At 43.7% G+C, this 12,966-nt stretch overlaps 1 protein-coding gene across 6 annotated transcripts in view; it reads left to right on the top strand.

Moving 5' to 3' along the window:
* Positions 1-12,966, top strand: part of ttll4 (tubulin tyrosine ligase-like family, member 4) — a 62,904-nt gene that overhangs the window by 20,197 nt on the left and 29,741 nt on the right. For all 6 annotated transcript variants that reach the window (XM_042320054.1, XM_042320052.1, XM_042320055.1 and 3 more), the window contains exons 8-11: positions 834-1,028; positions 7,691-7,773; positions 8,010-8,138; positions 8,628-8,750. In XM_042320054.1, coding sequence (XP_042175988.1) covers positions 834-1,028; positions 7,691-7,773; positions 8,010-8,138; positions 8,628-8,750 — 530 coding nt within the window. The remainder of the gene's footprint in view (positions 1-833; positions 1,029-7,690; positions 7,774-8,009; positions 8,139-8,627; positions 8,751-12,966) is intronic.

Genomic DNA, 12,966 nt, shown 5'->3' with positions numbered 1-12,966 from the left:
ATTATGTTCTTGGTCACACCCCTGTCCAAAGCCCTTCTCCAATTGCTCAGTTTGGCCAGGTGGCCAGCTCTAGGAAGGATCTTGGTGGTTCCAAACTTCTTCCATTCAAGAATGATGGAGGCCACTGTTTTCTTGGGGACCTTCAATGCTGCAAAATTATTTGGTACCCTTCCCCAGATCTGTGCCCCAACACAATCCTGTCTCGGAGCTCTACGGACAATTCCTTCAACCTCATGGCTTGGTTTTTGCTCAGACATGCACTGTCAACTGTGGGACCTTATATAGATAGGTGTGTGCCTTTCCAAATCATGTCCAATCAACTGAATTTACCACAGGTGGACTCCTATCAAGTTGTAGAAACATCTCAAGGATGATCAATGGAAACAGGATGCACCTGAGCTCAATTATAAGTCTCATAGCAAAGGGTCTGAGTACTATAGAAGGTATTTCTGTTTTTTACTTTGAATACATTTACAAAAATATGGGGTACTGTGTAGATTGATGAGTGAAAATATTTATTTAATCCATTTTAGAATAAGTAGTAATTCCTTTATGAATCCACTGTCTGCTGCTAAGAGACGAGATGTTTTTATCATTCATGGATATAAAATTGCTTAAAAGAAATTGGCTCCATATTTAAAAAGAATCTATGAAGATAATGCTAGATCATTTTGTGCCATATTGCCAACTCCTTTCGTCATTGTCACGCCCCGAGGGCGTCACGCCCCGAGAGATCTGGGACCAGATAAAAACACCAACCAAACAAGAATCATATTGATTATTATTGATTCAATCTGCATATTGACTTGTCTCTCTGTGTGTCCTCTCTCTAGTTAAACCACTTCCCCGGCTCGTTCCAGATCGGTCGTAAGGACCGTCTGTGGAGGAACCTGTCTAAGATGCAGGCTCAGTTTGGTAAGAGGGAATTCAGCTTCTTCCCTCGCTCCTTCGTTCTTCCTCAGGACATCAAGCTACTGAGGAAAGCCTGGGAGGACAGTGGTAGCAGGCAGAAATGGATCATCAAGCCGGTAGGTGGATAGTGTATCTAAATCAGTTTTGGGCTGTGTCTGAAATGGGGTCCATTCCCGGGTGATGGTGCCTTTCTCCTGGCTTCCATTCCCGGGTGATGGTGCCTTTCTCCTGGCTTCCATTCCCGGGTGATGGTGATGGTGCCTTTCTCCTGGCTTCCATTCCCGGGTGATGGTGCCTTTCTCCTGGCTTCCATTCCCGGGTGATGGTGCCTTTCTCCTGGCTTCCATTCCCGGGTGATGGTGCCTTTCTCCTGGCTTCCATTCCCGGGTGATGGTGCCTTTCTCCTGGCTTCCATTCCCGGGTGATGGTGCCTTTCTCCTGGGTTTGGACCTTTCTGTTTAAGGAGTCTGAAATGACACTTCCCTATATAGTGTGCTATAGTGAACTACTTTTAGCTATGGTTCGAGGGAATAATGGCATTTGGGACATAGCCTTGGTGTTTATTCTGAAGTGTATTTGTACCTGATGTATAGGGGGTGTGTGGTGGTACTGGTGGTATAGGGAATGTGTGGTGGTATAGGGGATGTGTGGTGGTATAGGGGATGTGTGGTGGTATAGGGGATGTGTGGTGGTACTGGTGGTATAGGGGATGTGTGGTGGTATAGGGGATGTGTGGTGGTATAGGGGATGTGTGGTGGTATAGGGGATGTGTGGTGGTATAGGGATGTGTGGTGGTACTGGTGGTATAGGGGATGTGTGGTGGTATAGGGGATGTGGTGGTACTGGTGGTATAGGGGATGTGTGGTGGTATAGGGGATGTGGTGGTACTGGTGGTATAGGGGATGTGTGGTGGTATAGGGGATGTGTGGTGGTACTGGTGGTATACTGGGGATGATGTGGTGGTATAGGGGATGTGTGGTGGTATAGGGGATGTGTGGTGGTACTGGTGGTATAGGGGATGTGTGGTGGTATAGGGGATGTGTGGTACTGGTGGTAGGGACTGGTGGTATAGGGGATGTGTGGTGGTATAGGGGATGTGGTGGTACTGGTGGTATAGGGGATGTGTGGTGGTATAGGGGATGTGTGGTGGTATAGGGGATGTGGTGGTACTGGTGGTATATGTGATGTGTGTTGGTATAGGGGATGTGTGTTGGTGGTACTGGGGATGTGTGTTGGTACTGGTGGTATAGGGGATGTGTGTTGGTATAGGGGATGTGTGTTGGTACTGGTGGTATAGGGGATGTGTGTTGGTATAGGGGATGTGTGGTGGTACTGGTGGTATAGGGGATGTGTGGGATGTGTGGTGGTACTGGTGGTATAGGGGATGTGTGGTGGTATAGGGGATGTGTGGTGGTATAGGGGATGTGGTGGTACTGGTGGTATAGGGGATGTGTGTTGGTATAGGGGATGTGTGTTGGTATAGGGGATGTGTGGTGGTACTGGTGGTATAGGGGATGTGTGGTGGTACTGGTGGTATAGGGGATGCCAAATCAAATCAAATTTTATTTGTCACATACACATGGTTAGCAGATGTTAATGGTCACATACACATGGTTAGCAGATGTTAATGCGAGTGTAGCGAAATGCTTGTGCTTCTAGTTCCGACAATGCAGTAATAACCAACAAGTAATCTAACTAACAATTCCAAAACTACTGTCTTATACACAGTGTAAGGGGTTAAAGAATATGTACATAAGGATATATGAATGAGTGATGGTACAGAGCAGCATAGGCAAGATACAGTAGCTGATATCGAGTACAGTATATACATATGAGATGAGTATGTAAACCAAGTGGCATAGTTAAAGTGGCTAGTGATACATGTATTACATAAGGATGCAGTAGATTATATAGAGTACAGTATATACGTATGCATATGAGATGAATAATGTAGGGTATGTAAACATTATATAAGGTAGCATTGTTTAAAGTGGCTAGTGATATATTTACATCATTTCCCATCAATTCCCATTATTAAAGTGGCTGGAGTTGAGTCAGTGTCAGTGTCAGTGTGTTGGCAGCAGCCACTCAATGTTAGTGGTGGCTGTTTAACAGTCTGTTGGCCTTGAGATAGAAGCTGTTTTTCAGTCTCTCGGTCCCAGCTTTGATGCACCTGTACTGACCTCGCCTTCTGGATAATAGCGGGGTGAACAGGCAGTGGCTCGGGTGGTTGTTGTCCTTGATGATCTTTATGGCCTTCCTGTAGCATCGGGTGGTGTAGGTGTCCTGGAGGGCAGGTAGTTTGCCCCCGGTGATGCGTTGTGCAGACCTCACTACCCTCTGGAGAGCCTTACGGTTGAGGGCGGTGCAGTTGCCATACCAGGCGGTGATACAGCCTGCCAGGATGCTCTCGATTGTGCATCTGTAGAAGTTTGTGAGTGCTTTTGGTGACAAGCCGAATTTCTTCAGCCTCCTGAGGTTGAAGAGGCGCTGCTGCGCCTTCCTCACGATGCTGTCTGTGTGAGTGGACCAATTCAGTTTGTCTGTGATGTGTATGCCGAGGAACTTAAAACTTGCTACCCTCTCCACTACTGTTCCATCGATGTGGAAAAGGGGTGTTCCCTCTGCTGTTTCCTGAAGTCCACAATCATCTCCTTAGTTTTGTTGACGTTGAGTGTGAGGTTATTTTCCTGACACCACACTCCGAGGGCCCTCACCTCCTCCCTGTAGGCCGTCTCGTCGTTGTTGGTAATCAAGCCTACCACTGTTGTGTCGTCCGCAAACTTGATGATTGAGTTGGAGGCGTGCGTGGCCACGCAGTCGTGGGTCAACAGGGAGTACAGGAGAGGGCTCAGAACACACCCTTCTGGGGCCCCAGTGTTGAGGATCAGCGGGGAGGAGATGTTGTTGCCTATCCTCACCACCTGGGGGCGGCCCGTCAGGAAGTCCAGTACCCAGTTGCACAGGGCGGGGTCGAGACTCAGGGTCTCGAGCTTGATGACGAGCTTGGAGGGTACTATGGTGTTGAATGCCGAGCTGTAGTCGATGAACAGCATTCTCACATAGGTATTCCTCTTGTCCAGATGGGTTAGGGCAGTGTGCAGTGTGGTTGAGATTGCATCGTTTGTGGACCTATTTGGGCGGTAAGCAAATTGGAGTGGGTCTAGGGTGTCAGGTAGGGTGGAGGTGATATGGTCCTTGACTAGTCTCTCAAAGCACTTCATGATGACGGAAGTGAGTGCTACGGGCGGTAGTCGTTTAGCTCAGTTACCTTAGCTTTCTTGGGAACAGGAACAATGGTGGCCCTCTTGAAGCATGTGGGAACAGCAGACTGGTATAGGGATTGATTGAATATGTCCGTAAACACACCGGCCAGCTGGTCTGCGCATGCTCTGAGGGCGCGGCTGGGGATGCCGTCTGGGCCTGCAGCCTTGCGAGGGTTAACACGTTTAAATGTCTTACTCACCTCGGCTGCAGTGAAGGAGAGACCGCATGTTTTCATTGCAGGCCGTGTCAGTGGCACTGTATTGTCCTCAAAGCGGGCAAAAAGTTATTTAGTCTGCCTGGGAGCAAGACATCCTGGTCCGTGACTGGGCTGGATTTCTTCCTGTAGTCCGTGATTGACTGTAGACCCTGCCACATGCCTCTTGTGTCTGAGCCGTTGAATTGAGATTCTACTTTGTCTCTGTACTGGCGCTTAGCTTGTTTGATAGCCTTGCGGAGGGAATAGCTGCACTGTTTGTATTCAGTCATGTTACCAGACACCTTGCCCTGATTAAAAGCAGTGGTTCGCGCTTTCAGTTTCACACGAATACTGCCATCAATCCACGGTTTCTGGTTAGGGAATGTTTTAATCGTTGCTATGGGAACGACATCTTCAACGCACGTTCTAATGAACTCTCACACCGAATCAGCGTATTCGTCAATGTTGTTATCTGAGGCAATACGAAACATCTCCCAGTCCACGTGATGGAAGCAGTCTTGGAGTGTGGAGTCAGCTTGGTCAGACCAGCGTTGGACAGACCTCAGCGTGGGAGCCTCTTGTTTTAGTTTCTGTCTATAGGCAGGGATCAACAAAATGGAGTCGTGGTCAGCTTTTCCGAAAGGGGGGCGGGGCAGGGCCTTATATGCGTCGCGGAAGTTAGAGTAACAATGATCCAAGGTCTTTCCACCCCTGGTTGCGCAATCGATATGCTGATAAAATTTAGGGAGTCTTGTTTTCAGATTAGCCTTGTTAAAATCCCCAGCTACAATGAATGCAGCCTCCGGATAAATCGTTTCCAGTTTGCAGAGAGTTCAATAAAGTTCGTTCAGAGCCATCGATGTGTCTGCTTGGGGGATATATACGGCTGTGATTATAATCGAAGAGAATTCTCTTGGTAGATAATGCGGTCTACATTTGATTGTGAGGAATTCTAAATCAGGTGAACAGAAGGATTTGAGTTCCTGTATGTTTCTTTCATCACACCATGTCACGTTAGTCATAAGGCATACGCCCCCGCCCCTCTTCTTACCAGAAAGATGTTTGTTTCTGTCGGCGCGATGCGTGGAGAAACCCGTTGGCTGCACCACCTCGGATAGCGTCTCTCCAGTGAGACATGTTTCCGTGAAGCAAAGAACGTTACAGTCTCTGATGTCTCTCTGGAATGCTACCCTTGCTCGGATTTCATCAACCTTGTTGTCAAGAAGAATGCTAGGGAGTGGTGCACGGTGTGCCCGTCTCCGGAGTCTGACCAGAAGACCGCCTCGTTTCCCTCTTTTTCGGAGTCGTTTTTTTGGGTCGCTGCATGGAATGGTGTGGTGGTACAGGGGATGTGTGGTGGTATAGGGGATGTGTGGTGGTACTGGTGGTATAGGGGATGTGTGTTGGTATAGGGGATGTGTGTTGGTACTGGTGGTATAGGGGATGTGTGGTGGTATAGGGGATGTGTGGTGGTATAGGGGATGTGTGGTGGTACTGGTGGTATAGGGGATGTGTGTTGGATAGGGGATGTGTGTTGGTATAGGGGATGTGTGGTGGTATAGGGGATGTGTGATGGTATAGGGGATGTGTGGTGGTACTTGTGGTATAGGGGATGTGGTGTACTGGTGGTATAGGGGATGTGTGGTGGTACTGGTGGTATAGGGGATGTGTGGTGGTACTGGTGGTATAGGGGATGTGTGGTGGTATAGGGATGTGTGGTGGTACTGGTGGTATAGGGGATGTGTGGTGGTATAGGGGATGTGTGGTGGTACTGGTGGTATAGGGGATGTGTGGTGGTACAGGGATGTGTGGTGATATAGGGTACTGGTGGTATAGGGGATGTGTGGTGGTATAGGGGATGTGTGGTGGTACTGGTGGTATAGGGGATGTGTGGTACTGGTGGTATAGGGGATGTGTGTTGGTACTGGTGGTATAGGGGATGTGTTGGTACTGGTGGTATAGGGGATGTGTGTTGGTACTGGTGGTATAGGGGATGTGTGGTGATATAGGGATGTGTGGTACTGGTGGTATAGGGATGTGTGTTGGTATAGGGGATGTGTGGTGGTACTGGTGGTATAGGGGATGTGTGGTGGTACTGGTGGTATAGGGGATGTGTGTTGGTACTGGTGGATGTGTGTTGGATGTGGTTGGTACTGGTGGTATAGGGGATGTGTGGTGGTATAGGGGATGTGTGGTGGTACTGGTGGTATAGGGGATGTGTGGTGGTAGGGGATGTGGTGGTACTGGTGGTATAGGGGATGTGTGGTGGTACTGGTGGTATAGGGGATGTGTGTTGGTACTGGTGGTATAGGGGATGTGTGGTGGTACTGGTGGTATAGGGATGTGTGGTGGTATAGGGGATGTGGTGTACTGGTGGTATAGGGGATGTGTGGTGGTACTGGTGGTATAGGGGATGTGTGGTGGTACTGGTGGTATAGGGGATGTGTGGTGGTACTGGTGGTATAGCGGATGTGTGGTGGTACTGGTGGTATAGGGGATGGCTGTACACTGCATTCAGAAAGTATTCAGACCCCTTGACCTTTTTCCCACATTTTGTTACGTTACAGCCTTATTCAAAAATGGATTAAATTGTTTCTTTCCCTTATCAACCTACACACAATACCCCATAACGACATAGCAAAAACAGGTTTGTTGAATTTTACTTAAGTATTCAGACCCTTTACTCAGTACTTTGTTGAAGCACCTTTGAAAGCGACTACAGCCTCCAGTCTTCTTGGGTAGGACGCTACAAGCTTGGCACACCTGTATTTGGGGAGTTTCTCCCATTCTTCTCTGCAGATCCTCTCAAGCTCTGTCAGGTTGGATGGGGAGCGTTGCTGCACAGCTATTCTCAGGTCTCTCCAGAGATGTTCGATCGGGTTCAAGTCCGGGCTCTGGCTGGGCCACTCAAGCACATTCAGATACTTGTCCCAAAGCCACTCCTACGTTGTCTTGGCTGTGTGCTTAGGGTCGTTGTCTTGTTGGAAGGTGAACCTTCGCCCCAGTCTGAGGTCCTGAGTGCTCTGGAGCAGGTTTTCATCAAGGATCTCTCTGTACTTTGCTCCGTTCATCTTTACTTCAATCCTGACTAGTCTCCCAGTCATCCCGACAGCATGATGCTTCACCGTAGGGATGGTGCCAGGTTTAATAATCCTCTCTCTCTCCTGTAGCCTGTGTCTGCTCGGGGTAAAATAATCCTCTCTCTCGCTCTCTCTCCTGTAGCAGGTGTCTGCTCGGGGTAAAATAATCTCTCTCTCTCTCTCCTGTAGCCTGCGTCTGCTCGGGGTAAAATAATCCTCTCTCTCTCTCCTGTAGCCTGCGTCTGCTCGGGGTATTGGAATCCAGGTTATTCACAAGTGGAGTCAGATGCCATGCAAGAGACCACTCCTGGTTCAGAAGTATGTCAGCACCCTAAGAATGATACTTCTAGTGTTGTGAATGTGATTTTTAGCCTGGTCCCAGACCTGTTTGTGCAGTCTTGCCATCTCATGACTATAGGAGTTGGCAAGACGGATCAAGCAGATCTGGGACCAGCCAGTCTAGAGTGACCAGTAACCTGCAATGGATTATGCTGACAGCATACCGTTGTTTGGGGATTTGTCTCCGAGTCTAAACGTCGTTGTATCTCTCTCAGGTATCTGCACAAGCCTTATCTCATCAGTGGGAATAAGTTTGACCTGCGTATCTATGTGTATGTGACATGTTACGACCCGCTCCGCGTTTACATCTTCCAGGACGGACTTGTCCGCTTCGCCAGCTGCAAGTAAGTCTTTTAATAGGTTACATGTTTCATTCAGTCGCCCGTTTCAGTTATTTAGCTCCATCTTTTGAAAAGTGTTTTGTTATATAGCATGTGTGAGCTTTTATAATGGCGTGTACTGTGTGTGTGTCTGTCAACATGTTCCCATATGTACTGTGTGTGTCTCTGTCAACATGTTCCCATATGTACTGTGTGTGTCTGTCAACATGTTCCCATATGTACTGTGTGTGTCTGTCAACATGTTCCCATATGTACTGTGTGTGTCTGTCAACATGTTCCCATATGTACTGTGTGTGTCTGTCAACATGTTCCCATATGTACTGTGTGTGTCTGTCAACATGTTCCCATATGTACTGTGTGTGTCTGTCAACATGTTCCCATATGTACTGTGTGTGTCTGTCAACATGTTCCCATATGTACTGTGTGTGTCTGTCAACATGTTCCCATATGTTCAGCGTAATGATTGGTCACGGTATTGGTTCTCCTCTGTAGGTACTCGTCGTCTATGAAAAGCCTTGGCAACAAGTTCATGCACCTGACCAACTACAGCGTGAACAAGAGGAACTCAGACTATCAGAACAATGACAGTGACAAGGCCTGCCAGGGACACAAGTGGTAACCATGTTTTAATGGATATTTCAAACTGGGTGGTTCGAGCCCTGAATGCTGATTGGCTGACAGCCGTGGTATATCAAACCATATACCATGGGTATGACAAAACATGCATTTTTAGTGCTCTAATTACATTGGTAACCAGTTTATATTAGCAGTAAGGCACCTCAGGGGGGTGTGGTATATGGCCAATATACCACAGCTAAGGGCTATATCCAGGCACTAAGAACAACCCTTAGCCGTGGTATATTGGCCATATACCACACCCCCGTGCCTTATTGCTTAAATATATGCCATTTGGCTGACTCTTTTGTCTAAAGCGACTTACATGCATGTCAGTAGCACATAACAGATACATACACATACTTACATACATACATACATACATACATACATACATACATACATACATACATACATACATACATACATACATACATACATACATACATACATACATGAATGATGGACGGAACGACATGATATACAGTTGAAGTTCACATACACCTTAACCAAATACATTTAAAGTAAATTTTTCACAATTCCTGATATTTAATCCAAGTAAAAATTCCCTGTTTTAGGTCAGTTAGGATCACCACTTTATTTTAAGAATGTGAAATGTCAGAATAATAGTAGAGAGAATGATTTATATCAGCTTTTATTTCTTTCATCACATTCCCAGTGGGTCAGAAGTTTACATACAGTCAATTAGTATTTGGTAGCATTGCCTTTAAATGGTTTAACTTGGGTCAAACGTTTCAGGTAGCCTTCCACAAGCTTCCCACAATAAGTTGGGTGAATTTTGGCCCATTCCTCCTGACAGAGCTGGTATAACTGAGTCAGGTTTGTAGGCCTCCTTGCTCGCACACGCTTTTTCAGTTCTGCCCAAACATTGTCTATAGGATTGAGGTCAGGACTTTGTGATGGCCACTCCAATACCTTGACTTTGTTGTCCTTAAGCTATTTTGCCACAACTTTGATAGTATGCTTGGGGTCATTGTCCATTTGGAAGACCCATTTGCGACCAAGCTTTAACTTCCTGACTGATGTCTTGAGATGTTGCTTCAATATATCCACATCATTTTCCTACCTCATGATGCCATCTATTTTTTGAAGTTCACCAGTCCCTCCTGCAGCAAAGCACCCCCACAACATGATGCTGCCACCCCTGTGCTTCACGGTTGGGATGGTGTTCTTCGGCTTGCAAGCCTCCCCCTTTTTCCTCCAAACATAACGATGGTCATTATGGCCAAACAGTTCTATTTTTGTTTCATCAGATCAGAGGACATTTCTCCAAAAAGTACGATCTTTGTCCCCATGTGCAGTTGCAAATCGTAGTCTGGCTTTTTTATGGTGGTTTTGGAGTATTGGCTTCTTCCCTGCTGAGCGGCCTTTCAGGTTATGTCGATATAGGACTCGTTTTACTGTGGATATAGATACTTTTGTACCTGTTTCCTCCAGCATCTTCATAAGGTCCTTTGCTGTTGTTCTGGGATTGATTTGCACTTTTCACATCAAAGTACGTTCATCTCTAGGAGACAGAACGCGTCTCCTTCCTGAGCGGTATGACTGCTGCGTGGTCCCATGGTGTTTATACTTGCGTACTATTGTTTGCACAGATGAACGTGGTACCTTCAGGCGTTTGGGAATTGCTCCCAAGGATGAACCAGACTTGTGGAGGTCTGCAATTTTTTTTCTGGGGTTTTGGATGATTTCTTTTGATTTTCCCATGATGTCAAGCAAAGAGGCACTGAGTTTGAAGGTAGTCCTTGAAATACATCCACAGGTACACCTCCAAGTGACTCAAATTATGTCAATTAGCCTATCAGAAGCTTCTAAAGCCATGACATTTTGTGGAATTTCCCAAGCTGTTTAAGGGCACATTCAACTTGGTGTATGTAAACTTCTGACCCACTGGAATTGTGATATAGTGAATTATAAGTGAAATAATCTGTCTAAACAATTGTTGGAAACATGACTTGTGTCATGTACAAAGTAGAGGTCCTAACCGACTTGCTTTAATAACAAGACATTTGTGGAGTGGTTGAAAGACGAGTTTTAAATGACTCCAAACTAAGTGCATGTAAACTTCTGACTTCAACTGTATCTGTTGGTAGACAGTAGTAGTGAGTTATATCTGTTGGTAGACAGTAGTAGTGAGTTATATCTGTTGGTAGACAGTAGTAGTGAGTTATATCTGTTGGTAGACAGTAGTAGTGAGTTATATCTGTTGGTAGACAGTAGTAGTGAGTTATATCTGTTGGTAGACAGTAGTAGTGAGTTATATCTGTTGGTAGACAGTAGTAGTGAGTTATATCTGTTGGTAGACAGTAGTGGTGAGTTATAGCTGTTGGTAGACAGTAGTGGTGAGTTATAGCTGTTGGTAGACAGTAGTGGTGAGTTATAGCTGTTGGTAGACAGTAGTGGTGAGTTACAGCTGTTGGTAGACAGTAGTGGTGAGTTATAGCTGTTGGTAGACAGTAGTGGTGAGTTATATCTGTTGGTAGACAGTAGTATCTGTAAATTTCTGTTGGTAGACAGTAGTGGTTCTGTTGGTAGACAGTAGTGGTGAGTTATACTGTTGGTAGACAGTAGTGGTGAGTTATAGCTGTTGGTAGACAGTACATACATAGACAGTACATGAGTTACAGCTGTTGGTAGACAGTAGTTAGTTACAGCTGTTACATAACATAGACATAACATAGACAGTAGTGGTGAGTTACAGCTGTTGGTAGACAGTTACATAACATACAGCTGTTGGTACATAGTTACATACATAAGTTATACATACATAGACAGTAGTGGTGAGTTATATCTGTTGGTATACATACATACATACATACATAACATACATAACATTAACATACATAACAGACATAACATACATACATAACATACATAACATACATAGTGGTGACATAACATACATACATAACATACATAACATACATACATAACATACATAACATACATAACTGTAACATACATAACATACATAACATACATACATAACATACATAACATGCATAACATACATAACATGCATAACATACATAACATGCATAACATGCATAACATACATAACATACATAACATGCATAACATACATAACATACATAACATACATAACATACATAACATACATAACATACATAACATACATAACATACATACATAACATACATAACATAACATACATAACATACATAACATACATACATAACATGCATAACATACATAACATACATAACAATAACATACATAACATACATAACATACATACATAACATACATAACATACATAACATACATAACATACATACATAACATACATAACATACATAACATACATAACATACATAACATACATAACATACATACATAACATACATAACATACATAACATACATAACATACATACATAACATAACATACATAACATACATAACATACATAACATACATAACATACATAACATACATAACATACATACATAACATACATAACATACATACATAACATACATAACATACATAACATACATACATAACATACATAACATACATAACATACATAACATACATAACATACATACATAACATACATAACATACATAACATACATAACATACATAACATACATAACATACATAACATACATAACATACATACATAACATACATAACATACATACATAACATACATAACATACAACATACATAACATACATAACATACATACATAACATACATACATAACATACATACATAACATACATAACATACATACATAACATACATACATAACATACATACATAACATACATACATACATAACATACATAACATACATAACATACATAACATACATAACATACATACATAACATACATAACATACATACATACATAACATACATACATACATACATACATAACATAACATACATAACATACATAACATACATAACATACATAACATGCATAACATACATAACATACATAACATACATAACATACATAACATACATACATAACATACATACATAACATACATAACATACATAACATACATACATAACATACATAACATACATAACATAACATACATAACATACATAACATACATACATAACATACATAACATACATACATAACATACATAACATAACATACATAACATACATAACATACATACATAACATACATAACATACATACAT

This window comes from Oncorhynchus tshawytscha, linkage group LG03 (assembly GCF_018296145.1).
Source record: "Oncorhynchus tshawytscha isolate Ot180627B linkage group LG03, Otsh_v2.0, whole genome shotgun sequence".
In the NCBI taxonomy this organism is placed as follows: Eukaryota; Metazoa; Chordata; class Actinopteri; order Salmoniformes; family Salmonidae; genus Oncorhynchus; species Oncorhynchus tshawytscha.
This window is presented reverse-complemented; position numbering and strand designations above follow the sequence as displayed.